At 46.9% G+C, this 12967-nt stretch overlaps 2 protein-coding genes across 14 annotated transcripts in view; one reads left to right on the top strand and one right to left on the bottom strand.

Annotated features, from left to right (window-relative positions):
• Positions 1-539: 539 nt before the first annotated feature.
• On the bottom strand, positions 540-8642 carry Anapc13 (anaphase promoting complex subunit 13). Of its 4 annotated transcripts, none has more exons than XM_032910305.1 (3): positions 8533-8642; positions 4772-4897; positions 540-774 (listed from the first exon to the last, which is right to left on the bottom strand). In XM_032910305.1, exons 2-3 carry the CDS (start codon positions 4868-4870, stop codon positions 649-651), a joined length of 225 nt encoding a protein of 74 aa, XP_032766196.1. In that variant the 5' UTR covers positions 4871-4897; positions 8533-8642; the 3' UTR covers positions 540-648. The 4 variants fall into 4 exon arrangements, with proteins under 4 accessions (XP_032766196.1, XP_032766197.1, XP_032766198.1 ...); XM_032910306.1 differs by lacking the exon at positions 8533-8642 and adding an exon at positions 8177-8327; XM_032910307.1 differs by lacking the exon at positions 8533-8642 and adding an exon at positions 7834-7939.
• Cep63 (centrosomal protein 63) overlaps positions 8339-12967 on the top strand; it is a 42719-nt gene continuing 38090 nt past the window's right edge. For 6 of the 10 annotated variants that reach the window (XM_032910300.1, XM_032910294.1, XM_032910301.1 and 3 more), the window contains exons 1-2: positions 8760-9007; positions 10991-11028. In XM_032910300.1, coding sequence (XP_032766191.1) covers positions 8996-9007; positions 10991-11028 — 50 coding nt within the window. In that variant the 5' untranslated portion in view covers positions 8760-8995. Of the gene's footprint in view, positions 8617-8759; positions 9008-10990; positions 11029-12967 lie in introns of those variants that run through there. The other 4 variants (XM_032910295.1, XM_032910299.1, XM_032910302.1 and 1 more) reach the window with 4 other exon arrangements.

The raw sequence follows: 12967 nt of genomic DNA, 5'->3' as shown, positions 1-12967 counted from the left end.
GAATCTTAAGAATGCCAGTTATCAGTGAGTGGGGTATCTGCTCAGGGCACACGCACCTACAGGCTAAGTTCACTCAGAACACCTCCCAGGCATGGGAGTACAAGTCTGTGGTTCTCTTCATGTCTGGTTTCTTCTGTCTTTCCTGCTTGTATTTTCAACGACCTGTGCTGAAGGACACACGTAAGTAGTTGGGAAGTATTAAAATTTGACAGGAGCAAAACTAGAGCTGAGGGGTTGGGGATTTGGCTCAGTGGTAGAGCGCTTGCCTAGCAAGTGCAAGGCCCTGGTTGGTCCTCAGCTCCGAAAAACAACAACAACAACAACAACAACAACAACAAAAAAAACAAACAAAAAAAAACAAAAACAAAAAAACTGGAGTGAAGGCAAACGGTTAATCAACTACGTTCAAACACAAGTGCCTGAATGCCTGGCTAGTCACAGGCCTCAAGAGCCATATGGTCTGCATTCCTGAGAAGTCTCAGTTTCTCATTCAGAATATTTTCACGCTGTGCTTTGTTGGTAAAAAACCAAGTGGGTGGTATGTTTTTTTGAGTGTTGATTTATTACTAAAGATCTGAGTTTGGAGACAGAGAAAACATTTTTATCCATGTATTTTTGAAAACCCCATCCATGGGAAGGAGCCCAGCATCAGTTTCCAGTGGGTGGGACGTTCTCGTGGAGGCCCTGCAAGGCCAGGTCTGTCCACTTCATCTCCTGCTCTTTCACAGACTCTGTGGTGCCGCCGTTGTCTTGCTCAGGCTCAGGAAGCTCACTCTGGAAGGGAAGCATCCCCACAACAACCATCAGGAAGTGTCCTTTTTATATACTTTTGAGATGGGTCTCATGTAGCCTAGGCTGGCCCCAAACTCACTATGCCATCCTGAACTGTGTTTCTGCACTGTTGGGGACTGAGCTCGGGGCCTGTCAAGCTACGCTACCCTCTATCCCTGAGCCACACTCTCCGCCGATCACTCCGAAGTCTCTTTCCTATCCCCCTTTGCCTCCCAGGAGCTGTAATTAGAGGTGTGGACCTGGCCTTGCAGTTACTTCTGAAAACAGGAGTGCATTAGGAATTCAAGCCTGTGAGGGCCTAAGAACAGTCAGCATAGCTGAGATGCTAAAGAAAGAGTCAAAACAACAGATGTATGGAAGATATCAGAGGTTCTGTTCAGTGTGGCTTGCTTCCCCTGTGGCATGGAATGCTAGGCCCTGTGGCTCTGGTTTTCGTACAAAAGGCAGTGGGGCAGGAGGGCTTAGGGCTGGCTTATTTGGGTGGTGAGGTAACTCAAACCCTTGGTGGGGGACGCTTTGTTTCCACTCTCAAAAATTGGAGAAAGAAAATGAGCTCTTTTTCATGTCTCTGCCTTGGGGGAAGATAGAGAGAAGACATTTAGGTCTAGTGCATGCTGTGTACGGTGCTCAGTACTCCAGGGCACGCTGAGAACACAGACCAGAGTCAATGCTACTCTAGGGCATGCTGAGAACACAGACCAGAGTCAATGCTACTCTAGGGCACACTGACCAGAGTCAATGCTACTCTAGGGCACGCTGAGAACACTGACCAGAGTCAATGCAGAGCCTACTGAAAATGCTTTAAGGGCCAATCTCACTTGCTGATATGTTTTCAAATACAGGAATTATATCAAGAAAAAAATGCTGCACCCAAAACACTTTAGTGACAATATAGGCTGGATAAGGGACAGTGACAATGTATCAGATGAGAGCTCCCCCTAGTGGGAAATCGCAGTAAAGACTAACTCCAAGCCCAAGAGCCATTTTCTTACCTAGATAAGCTGTGTGGCCACACTAGACCCACGCTTGGCTCCAGAGTTCACGGATACCATGTATTTCTGTGCAATTCCCTCAACTTACACTCTGTGTTAGCAAACTACTGCTTAATATTCAGAATTAGGGTTTCCCACTTATATGATATGCGTCACACGCACCTGCTTTAAAAATGTAAAATGAGAGTCAACATTCTGTAAACGGATCCAGAGGTTTGTCATTCTCTAGTCCATTTAGAAACCTGACCTTAGTAATTATCTACAGGTCACAAAAAAGAAACAGGCCTCCGATTAAGAACTACTTTATCCAAAGGTACTGGTTTAATTTCATGCCCTCTAAGGGCACGCCAGGCTTCCTCAATTGATGTATCCTTTGGTTGGTGACTATTCATTCTTGTGATGAATACTAGCATGTCAAACTAGTTGAAACATGCCCACCTAACACAAGTACCGTGAGCACAACATTCACGGGGGACTTCACCAACAGCTGCAGTTGTCTCAGCTGCTCCTGCCAAGCCAGAGTCTGTCCCTGAGGGTGCCTGTGGATTGGCCACGACTTGCTCTCCTCAGAAGAAGGCAGATATGGGGAGTTCTAGGCCTGAGCTCTCAGGCTCTGCACTTCCCTTCGGTATCGCTGTTGAACCTGAAGCCCAGGTCCTGAAGCCCTGCTCGGTGATGTGTACCGAGACCCAGCCATCCTGTTCCTGGAGACATCCTGTTACCTGCCAGACGTGTGAGCCATCCTGCACCGCCCAGCTCCAGATAGTATGCTGGCTGACAGGGCAGCGCCAGCAAGCCTGGCCTTAGATGGCTGAACTGGTGTGGACCAGAGCTCCCCACTGAGTTATAACACCATGACCAAGCAGTTGTTATTGTAAGCCACTAAGTTTCAGGATGGTTTGTTATGCAGCAAAAGTGTAACTGTTAGACACATTCCTTTAGAATCACAAAATTGTATGGATGAGCAACAGGACCAGGCTGCCACCAGGAAGTCAGCAGAGCGATGTCCCTCTTCATTCCCAACCACATTCCTTAAATCTTGCTGTGCGGAGCAGCAAGTCACTGCCCTTTTCTTGGTGCTGTTCTGGCTTTCCTCCCATGCCTAGGCTGCTGCACTGCAGAAGCATCCTACTTGGTGCCCCCTGGCCCTCTCTTCTGTCAGGCTGTCTCTGCAACGCTACAAATCCTTTCTGAAAGACACACGTAGATGGCACCTTCGCTCCACGGACCTTTCATCCCTAGATCCCAGAGAAGGAGGCCTAAGTGGGGCACAAACACCTTCTCAAAAACTATGCCCAACTTTCTGCCTCCTAACTACAAAGGTAATTACAGCCCACTGCTTCACCATCTCCCATCATGCTTTAAAATCCCGGCCTGCTACACTCTCCGCTACAGTACCCTGTGTAGCACACTACACTCCTGGTTCTTCCGTGAGCCTTACGACTTCTCTGAAGCATTTCTACTGCACACCAAGCCTCTAGCCATTCCCCTCTTGGCTACTCATTCCCTCTGCTTGGTAGTGTCATTAGGTGGCAACCTGCCTCTCTCTCGATCCCTGGCCCCCAACAGGAACTTTATCTTATAACCTTATATAACCTTAGGGCACACAGTAGATGTTGGAGAAGATGGATGGACGGATGGATGGATGGATAGATGGATGGGCGGACGGATGGATGGAAGCTTACAGACTTTGAGCTTTGCAGACTGAGACATGAAATCTGACCTACTAGTCACTAGTCTTGAGGTAAGTGCGCCTCTCTTTTCCTACTTTTTTCTTGCCAAATGGAGATACCCCTGCCTCCCCTGTAACTGTCTTCAGGATTACAGATAATGCCAGCCTTGAAGCTGGTAATACATGGTGGCTACAATTCTTACTATTTTATTGTCCTGAACGGTGACTAAGCTGTGATTGACTGGCCACTGAACGTATTCCCACCGCATTCCCACCTCGTACTCTAGAAGGAGAGTGCAGGTGAGCTGAGTATTTTCTTCGTAAAGTAGCAGCTGCAGGCGGTGTTCCTGGAAGTTATGCACTGTTCAGAGAAAGTCCCCAGATTCTGTTTTCCTTGTCTTTTGTTAGGCCTTTGTAACATCAATAAGAGTTTTAAAAAAAAAAAAAATCTACATAAGCAAAAGCTCAACCTTTTAAGGGAGTTTCCCAGAGATCAGCAAAGAAAAGGTGTCGTGTCAGAAGGCCGCCGAAGGGGGGAGGCCAGGCAGCCTCTAGGCAGCTAGTTGCCAGTGTTTCAGAAACGCCGAGGGAGGGGCTGAGAGGCGGCTCAGAGGTTAAGGGCTCACTGCTTTCGCAGAGGACACTGTTTGGTTTTCGGCACTCACTTTGGGTGGTTCACACCTGCCTTTAACTCTAGCTCCAAGGGATCCAACACCCTCTTCCCGCCTCTGAGGGAACCTGCACTTACACGCTCCCTCACCGTACCCCAGACACTCACAGACACTCACAGAGACACAAACAGAAATAAACCCTAAGGGCTGGGGGGTGGCTCAGTGGTTAAGACCACCGACTGCTCTTCTAGAGGCTCCAAGCTTTGTTCTCAGCACCTATGTCAAGTGACCTCTAACTACTTGTACGTCCAGCTCCAGGGATTTGACGCCTTCTTCTGTCCCTCTCCCCACCTGCACATGGTGGCAGACATTCTCACATACATATATACATATAAATAAAAACAAATAAACCTTAAAACAAGAACAAAAAAGACTGATAAGCCAGCATGCTCCTTGCTCTGGGTGTGATGTGTTAAACTCACACTTGGCCTCCCTCGGGCTTTGGCCTTCCTGGGCTTTGGCCTCCCTCTGGGCTTTCGTGGCTCCAAGTATCTGGGCTCCAGTCCTGATATGATCTCTAATGAAGTTGGTTACACCAGCCAGTTGGGTTCCTGGGCCCTAAGCTTTCACTTCCCACCAACCCCCACTAAGTCTCCCCACATTCTCTCTCAGACTCCTTGTCCTGAGCCCCAATTACAACCCACCAGTGGAATCGCTACATCCTCGTATGGCAGCTTGTCCTCCCGCCAAGCGTCGTCAATAAGATCCAAGATCCTTCCATCTCGCTGAACCTCACTGTCCATCCTCCTGCAGCTTTGATCTTGTCAGGTCTGTAAGCCAAAGAGGTAATTTTTTTTTAACACTATGAAGGTACAGTATAATCCAGTGCCAGGATTCCCCATGCTTTTAGCTTGAAACTGGTTTTGTTACTGTATTTAACATCACCCCAGGAGAGTCCCATCTTGTGTCAGATGACAACATCAAGGCCACAGTTCTCACCTCTGCTGACAGGTGCTTGATCGGTATATGGGATAGACACAGTCTAGTCAACGGATTAGGCTGCCGTGTAACCAGAGAGCAACACTTGTCTTCTGAATAAGGTCCTTTCTTTTATCTTTATGATCTTACAGAATCACCCTTCCCTGCTTGTGATGTCTTTGATGAGTCTCTGACTTGACTCAGACCGGCTTGGCCTGAGTGTCATCTCCTGCTCCTTAAGCCCTCCCCCACTATTTGGTACAAGTCTCCACCTGTCTTATTCAAACACTGGCATTTTCTTAAGGCACAGGAGCTAAGGGAACATGCTGGGTGACACTGAACTGGGAAGCGTAAGGTGACCAACCATAGGCCAGCTGCTAATCCTTAGCGCAGGAACAATGTGGGCAGTTAGGCTTACCCAGGGAACCACTTCCTTTCTTAAAGAGCATCCAGACTGAACTCAACAGTAAAAGTTTAAGATCAACGGTGGCAGCTCCAGGTTCTTTGTCCCCTTGGGCTTCCTCCTTTTTGTTTTTTGAGAGTCTCAAATTCTCTGTAACCAAAAGCAGCCTTAAGCTCCTAATCCTCCTGCCTCTACCAATGGGATTACAGGCCTGTGCCACCGTCTCTGCTTTGTGAGGTACTGGGAACAGACCCAGGGCTTTGTGTATACAGGTTAAGCACGCTGACAACTGACTTACATCCCCAGCTAGGGGGACCCAGCAGGAGTCCAGGGAGGTGAGGATGAAGTGAAATTTCACCAGTCTGGCTTAGACTTGGGGAGTTTGATGCCAGGAGGTTTATTTCTAACGGACTTAAACTGGTATGATTTGAAAAAGAGTTTCCTGGTACAACAACAATTTCTGGTGCACAAGAAAGTGTAATTACATTCAAACTGCACTTAGGGTCCACGACATTCCTTCCAAGAAGGCGGGTTCTAGAGATAGGTACTGGTGTCCAAGGAAGGTCTCAGTCATACAGCAAGAGAGTTCACCTGGGCTATCAGTGACCTTTGCCCTGGCTGTAGGAGCCTGATGTGGTCTGGCCCAACAGATCACTCAGATTACCGGACTGTTAATCACTTCCAATTCCCAGCTCTTTGGATAGAAGAACAGGTTTTACATCTTACCATTGGAAAAACAATCCTGCACGTTTAACATTTTCCCTGGATATTTGTGGGTGCAGGGATCTTTGTGCTGCGATCCCAACATCCAGCCTTCATCCTTCTTGAAAAAAAAAAAAAACCCGTTTATTTGTGTATGTACATGTGGAAGTCAAAGGACAACGTGGCGATTTTGGTTCTCTTCTTCCATCAAGTGGGTCCCAGAGATTGAACTCAGGTTGCCTGTAAGCCACTAAGCCATCTTGTTGGCTTTCCTCAGTGTCTGTTCCAAAGGCTCAGGATGCTTGCTTAGGCCCCTGACCACAGACTGCTCCACATGTTTCTCCTCAAACTGTTGCAGTCTAACTCAAAAGACTGGTCGTCAAGCAGTGCTTTTTGGGTTTCTGGCTTCCAAGTTTGTTCCTTATCACAGACACAGCCTATTGTGCTTCTTGCCACAAAGTGGCAACCCAAGGAAAGGTCCTAAGGGTTAGCACCAGTAGTTCTCTCAGGGACTGCTGTTTGTGAGAGAAGGGAGACTCAAGCAAGAAACAAACTTTGCCATACGGCTATGTGCTTGTCTCCAATGGTGTAAAGGCAAAGATAGCACTATTTACCGAGTCTGCAGGAGGGAAAGGGCTTTCACTTTAAAAAATTAAACAAGATGGGGCCCAGAAGGAGGGTCAGTGGACTGAAGTGCTTGCTGTGCAAGCGAGGGACCTGACTTCAGATTGTTGGCACCCACGTAAAAAGCCTGGCACGATGGCACACACTGTGTCCTCCGGGAGGCTGCCAGGCAGTCTAGTTGAATCAGAAAGTTCCAGGTTTAGTTTAAGATTCAAAGTAATAAAGGAAGACACAGACGTTGACCTCTGACCTCTACACTCATCCACGACTCCACCTGTAGGCAGAAACCACACCATTTTTGTCTGCTCACGCACACAGACACACCACACACCCGCATACAAACACTGAAGCCAAAGGTGCTCAGCTCCTTCTGCTCAGTGAACACCAGGTGATGGCTTAGCAGTTTTCCTCAGACTTAACCAGACCCTAGCTAGTGGATAATGCAAAGCTAGCTGAAGAGCCACTTCTAGTCACTCCTCTAGGGCTTGACAAGAGTTTCCTCCCCTTTCCTGTCAATCTTTTGTTTTTATAGCTGTGTCTTGGGCTACATTTCATCCTTTCCTGTACTGATTTTCCCAGTCCTATACAGACTGCATCCTTTTCTACAGTGTTCTGACTTCCTTCCAGTCCTTGAATGCTTTGTTGCTCGCATTAAATGATCTATGAAACAAGTTAGGTCGGCTTTGTGATTGACTGGCAGAGTCCTACTGTCTCCAGTGGTAATGCGGTGATTCCCAATCTTTCCACAAGCTGGCCTCAATGTTTGTTTGTTTGTTTTTTTAAAATTATTTATTATGTATATATCATACAGCTCTCTGCCTGCATGTATGCCTGCAGACCAGAAGAGGGCACCAGATCCCATTACAGATGGTTGTGAGCCACCATGTGGTTGCTGGGAATTGAACTCAGGACCTCTAGAAGAGTAGACAGTGTTTTTAACCCCTGAGCCATCTCTCTGAGCCCGGCCTCAATGATTTTTTAACTCCCTGAGCCCGGCTTCAATGTTTTTTAACACGACCCTCTCCCACATGCCTACAAACTGACTTGCTTTTTACCCACCCACTGTACTTCATCAGTTATGCTTGTCCGTCCTTCTAAACAACAGGAACCGCGGCAGGGCTTTGGAGTCTACATCTATTTTCCTGGGTCAGGTGATCGGGTGCTCCCCCTTGGAAAAGCAAGCACAGGCAATGCCCCAAACCCTTACGACACAGCATAACCTCTTTAGGTTTATTAAACTTTTTGTACTCTTCTCTTACTATGCCCGGTCCTCCAGATAAATATTAAATTCTCAGCTCTCAGATTGTCTTGATCTCTGGGCACAATATGTGACAACAGGAGTTTTTTGTCCAGACATCTCTTTCTAGATATTAGATGCGTACGTCCTATGAGACATACTCACGTTTTATGTATTTTCACAATCACAGCTTTGTAAATGTGTTTCTAAGCTAAAAGCACGGGGCCGATACTAAAATTGGCCCTCGCAGGCCACCATCTTGGGTCACTAGACGCAGAACCACCCACTACAGCCGTTTCCGGTTCGAGTGCTGGAGCTACTACGTGCGGAAGTGCAAGGGGGAAGGTCGAGCGTCGCCATGGATGCTCCGTTCCACTCCGCACAGCGTGCAGTAAATAAGTGGCTCTGAAGGTCGGTTGAGAGTACCGGCCTGCGCTTCTGGAAGCGCTGAACGACTGAAGTCGAGGGCGAACGCTTGGCTACTCTCAGAAACCCGGGCGGCGGGCGCGAAAAACCCTTACCCACAGAGCGCGCGTCGGCTTCCTCCGGGCCCCGCCCTCCTTCCGGGTCACGTGACACACGGCGCTCTCATACCCCGTATGTAGGTGAGTCCATTCGCTGCTGTAGGGGGCGGGACGAACGTCGATTTATTGTGACGTGCGCGCGTTCCCGGTCAGAGGAACGGCGGGCAGGCCCCGGGGCGCGCTCTTCCGGGGGCGCGCTCTTCCGGGGGCGCGCTCTTCCGGGGGCGCGCTCTTCCGGGGGCGCGCTCCGTAACCGACCGCATGCCCCTAAGACGGGCGAGCTGCGACTTGTTGTGCGTTCGCGGCCCTGGCCACCGTGGTGCCGCTAACCTTCTGGCCGCATGGCCCGGGGCCGCAGTTCGTTGTGGCCCACCTACCGCGGGGGCCTCCACTGCACGCCCACTGCTGCCCGGCCGCTGCGTCCCTGGGTTCCTCCGTCTCCTCCCTATGGGGCTCTGAGATGACCGGCCAGGTGCTACGGCCAGCGGGAGGGCAGGTTGCTTCGCTCCCGGGGAGGAACCCTGCTGCTACGGGTGTAGGACCAGGCCTTAGCATTAGCCACTCAGCGTGAAGTCCGCAGGGTTCCCTCGTAATGTTCGTAGGAAAGGTGCGGGAACCCCTGATGCAGGCGAATTGCGGAACGCTTTCAAGTCGAGTGAAAGTTTTGAAAGAGCAGTTCGATAACAGCGCTTTACGCGGAGACACTTGACAGTGAATGGATTGATTGGAAAGGGCTTTTGTATTTCACAGAATCGTGGGGTTACAGAGTTTTCATTTATAAACTGTACATTTATTGCTCAAAGCGATCCCCTTTCTCCCCAACTAGCACCGGCTCTCCTTTGTTGCTCTGGTCGACCAGGCTGGCCTCATTGTAGATGGGCCTACCTCTGCCTGCTAGTTAAGGATCTGCACCACCTCGCCTGGCTTTTTGAGCTCTCTTTCTTGAGGCCAATTTAGAGTTTTAAAATGTATTACTTTATTAAAGCAGGGTAGGTGCTCTTTGTACAATTCCTCGAACATTTGCATTTATTTTGTATTTATATTTTGTAAGTCAAAGATCAATGGCTTTAATTATCTAACTATTTACACCTACTCTTAAAGGCTGTAGCTTAGTGATACGATAAAACGAATTATCTTCGTTTCATTCATGAATTATATTCATTCATTGGAATGCAGCGCCATTTTTAGGTAATTTTTGTCCCTGCTTCTTGTCTTTCACTGTGCCGTCCTCAGAGATCAGTTAAGGAGGTTGTGAAACTAAAATGGGTTAGAGATTTATAAACAGATGCATGTCCCTTTAGAATGTGTATCTGCTGATGCTGTTTCCTCCTGTGGGGAGGTAGGGGACAGTTCCTTAGGCCTTCCTGTCCTGTGTAGTGGCTGATGGTGACAGCATTAGTCCACACTATCATAGCTAACATAGTTAAGGTACTCTCCATGCCAAAGGCTAGATTTGCTTTTTTAAGTTTTACAAAATCACGGTACTATCTTTATATCAGTACAAATTTACAACAAATACACAATATCAATATCCAATGGGTTCAGGGTTTTTCAGCTATTCCATATGTGCTTGAAATTGAAATACTGTGCTTGGACCAGATTTCCTGCAGAAAACTGTCTGTTGCCTTCGGTTGCTAGGCCTTTAAAGCCCTCTAATCTATAGCATTTTCTTACCTCCATTTATCATTCAGATTTAACTGATTGTGGGGTTGGGGATTTAGCTCAGCGGTAGAGTGCTTGCCTAGCATGCGCAAGGCCCTGGGTTCGGTCCCCAGCTCCTGAAAAAAGAAAAAAGAAAAAAAAAGAAAAAAAAAAAGATTTAACTGATTGTATATATTTTTGACTATGTTCCTCTACTCTTCTATGACCTCTCCTCCACTGGCTAAATCTTACACTGTCCAGTGTGGCAGTCATCAGCCAGTCCTGATATTTTAAATGAAATAAAAGTTTGGTTCCTCAATTGCGTTAGCCACATTTGATATACCCAGCGTTCACAGTTGCCTAGTGGCTACTGTTTGATCAATACAGATAAAATGTTTCCATAATTACAGAAAGTTCTGTTGAAATACAATGATCTTTTGAAATAGTGTTAGATTCAACCTTGATTTTTGATTGGAGGTATAAGAAAAACGTAATAGTTATAGGCTTTATATTATGAAAATTATCTGTTGCATTCATTATCAGGGAGACTTGTAATGTCTGAGTCATCCCACTTGGGATGTTGAGATTAAGCTGTGTATGTAGTGGTTCCTATGCTGTCTGCTCAGTTGATCCACCATGAAATTGCCCAGGAGCCCTTTGGTCAATAGAGAGATTTAACATGGCTAATAGTGCCCAGGTCTGTTACTGCAGGACAGCCACGGTCATACGCCCAGTGCACTCTTATCTGACTATCCTGAATACAGCTTATCCAGGAATAGCAAGAAAATGCTTAACTCTGTTCCTTTCCTTTCAGACTACAGCAATGAATTGGTGGCCTAGCAACCTCCAAAGGTAACCCAAGGGCTCTACCTTAAAACAGATAAACTTGAATGTGTTTAAATCTGTGGTTTAGCAACCTCCAAAAGTAACCCAAGGGCTTTACCTTAAAAACAAACAAACAAACCAACAAACCAATAGACTTTAATGTGTTTAAATTGTTTGAACATATAACAATTTTTTTTTAAAAGGATTATTTATTTTATGTGAGTATATCGTAGTTGTCTTCAGACACACCAGAAGAGGGCAGATGGTTGTGAGCCACCATGTGGTTGCTGGGAATTGAACTCAGGACATCTGCAAGAGCAGTCAGTGCTCTTTACCACTGAGCCATCTCTCCAGCCCAACAATTTCCGGTATTTTTTTGATACCGGAAATTGTTTTGTTTCTAGCTAATAGGAACCCTTCAAGACCAACAGTTGTGATAATTTCCTCCGAGTTTTGCTTTGGCTGGTTTTGTAGTCAGGCTGTCCTTGATCTTACTATGTAGCCAAGGATGATCTTGAATGTGATCTTCCTGCTTCCACCTCCCACGTGCTAGGGTTCCAGGTGTGGGCATCATGCCCAGGTTGGTGCTGCTGCTGCTGCTTTCCCTTTCTGAGCAGTGGGTATAAAATGCTGTCATAGCCCCTATGAAACCCCAAGCCCAGGCTGTGCTGTAGATGCCTCCACCTGATTACTTCCCTGCATAGGCTCAGTTTGTTCCTCAGCAAATACGCAACCAAAGGCAAACATGCTTCTTTTTATTGCTGTGTAGCTTGCTGTTTTCACCTTATCTCAGGCCCTCCATAGAAGTGTGTGGTGATTGTTACCTCTTTTTACAGCGTCACAGAGCTCTATGTTAATATTTGACGCTGGTGGTCAGGGGTGGCAGATGGTCAACGAGTTTTTGCTTAAGTCTGTATTGAATATTAGGAACACAGAATACTCAGCCACAGTCACGTGGGACCACCAAAGAGGAAACAGGTGACTTGTTGAGTAAATGCAGGCCATGTTGGCTAGGGACAGAGTCAGTGATTGGCTGTGAGAAACCAAATATCTGCAGGAAATCTCAGTCCTCCCTGTGTATCTGATCCTAGAGAAGGGTGGGGTGTTGTTAAAGAAACACACTTCACATTAGCAGACGTTGCTCAGGGCACGTTGCTGGTCATCTGTGCCTGTTTTAGACTAGAATTCCTGTGTCTCAATCCTAGGATTTAAGTTTTGACCTGGTGGCTTTTCCTGTATTTGAGCAGTTTTATCACAGTGCTGCTGCCACCTAGTGGCCATTAGGCAATATGCTTCAGTTTTATTTTGTTGCCCACTGAGAAGAAGGCAGTGATGTAAAAGATGGCCCACTGCTTGGGACTGGGGGGGGGGTGTCACATCACCTGGATTTGAACTTAAGGAATATAACTATAGCTTTACATAGTCAAACAGTTCTCCCTGTTTCATCAAAGTGGTAGCACCTGCCTTTTACAAGGAAGATAGAAAGTATGAGGCAGGTAGATAAAGGGAACACTCACTAAAGTTTATTATATATTACACACATTGTTAGTTATTAAATACTCATACACGAGTGCCAAAAATATATTTTTAAATAGATTACTGTTTAAGAATGGCATGACCAAAAGAGGTATATTTTTAGTAGGAGTAATTTTGAGAGATAATTATAAAAAAAGGATGAAATGAAGACCTTGGCAGTCACTGTTCATACCCTTCATTTTACAGATGGAAAAACCGAAGTTCGACGACAGAAAGCTGGTTAGTTGCAGAGCAGAATTGTTTTCTGGGCCTCTGTCTGGTGTTGACTCTACTGCCTCCCAGTGGTGGAGCAGAGCAAAGGCTGGGTCTGGGCGGCTCTGCACTTTGACTCTTACCGTGGTTTAGAAGAAAGTGGAATGAAGTGTGGAGGCCTGTCCTGTAGGGCTGTACTTTGGGTCTTGGTGGACTATATCAGGACCACTGGTTGGAG

Source organism: Rattus rattus, chromosome 8 (genome assembly GCF_011064425.1).
Source record: "Rattus rattus isolate New Zealand chromosome 8, Rrattus_CSIRO_v1, whole genome shotgun sequence".
Classification (NCBI taxonomy): domain Eukaryota; kingdom Metazoa; phylum Chordata; class Mammalia; order Rodentia; family Muridae; genus Rattus; species Rattus rattus.
The sequence above is the reverse complement of the archived record's forward strand: the minus strand, read 5'-3'. Positions and strand labels throughout refer to the sequence as shown.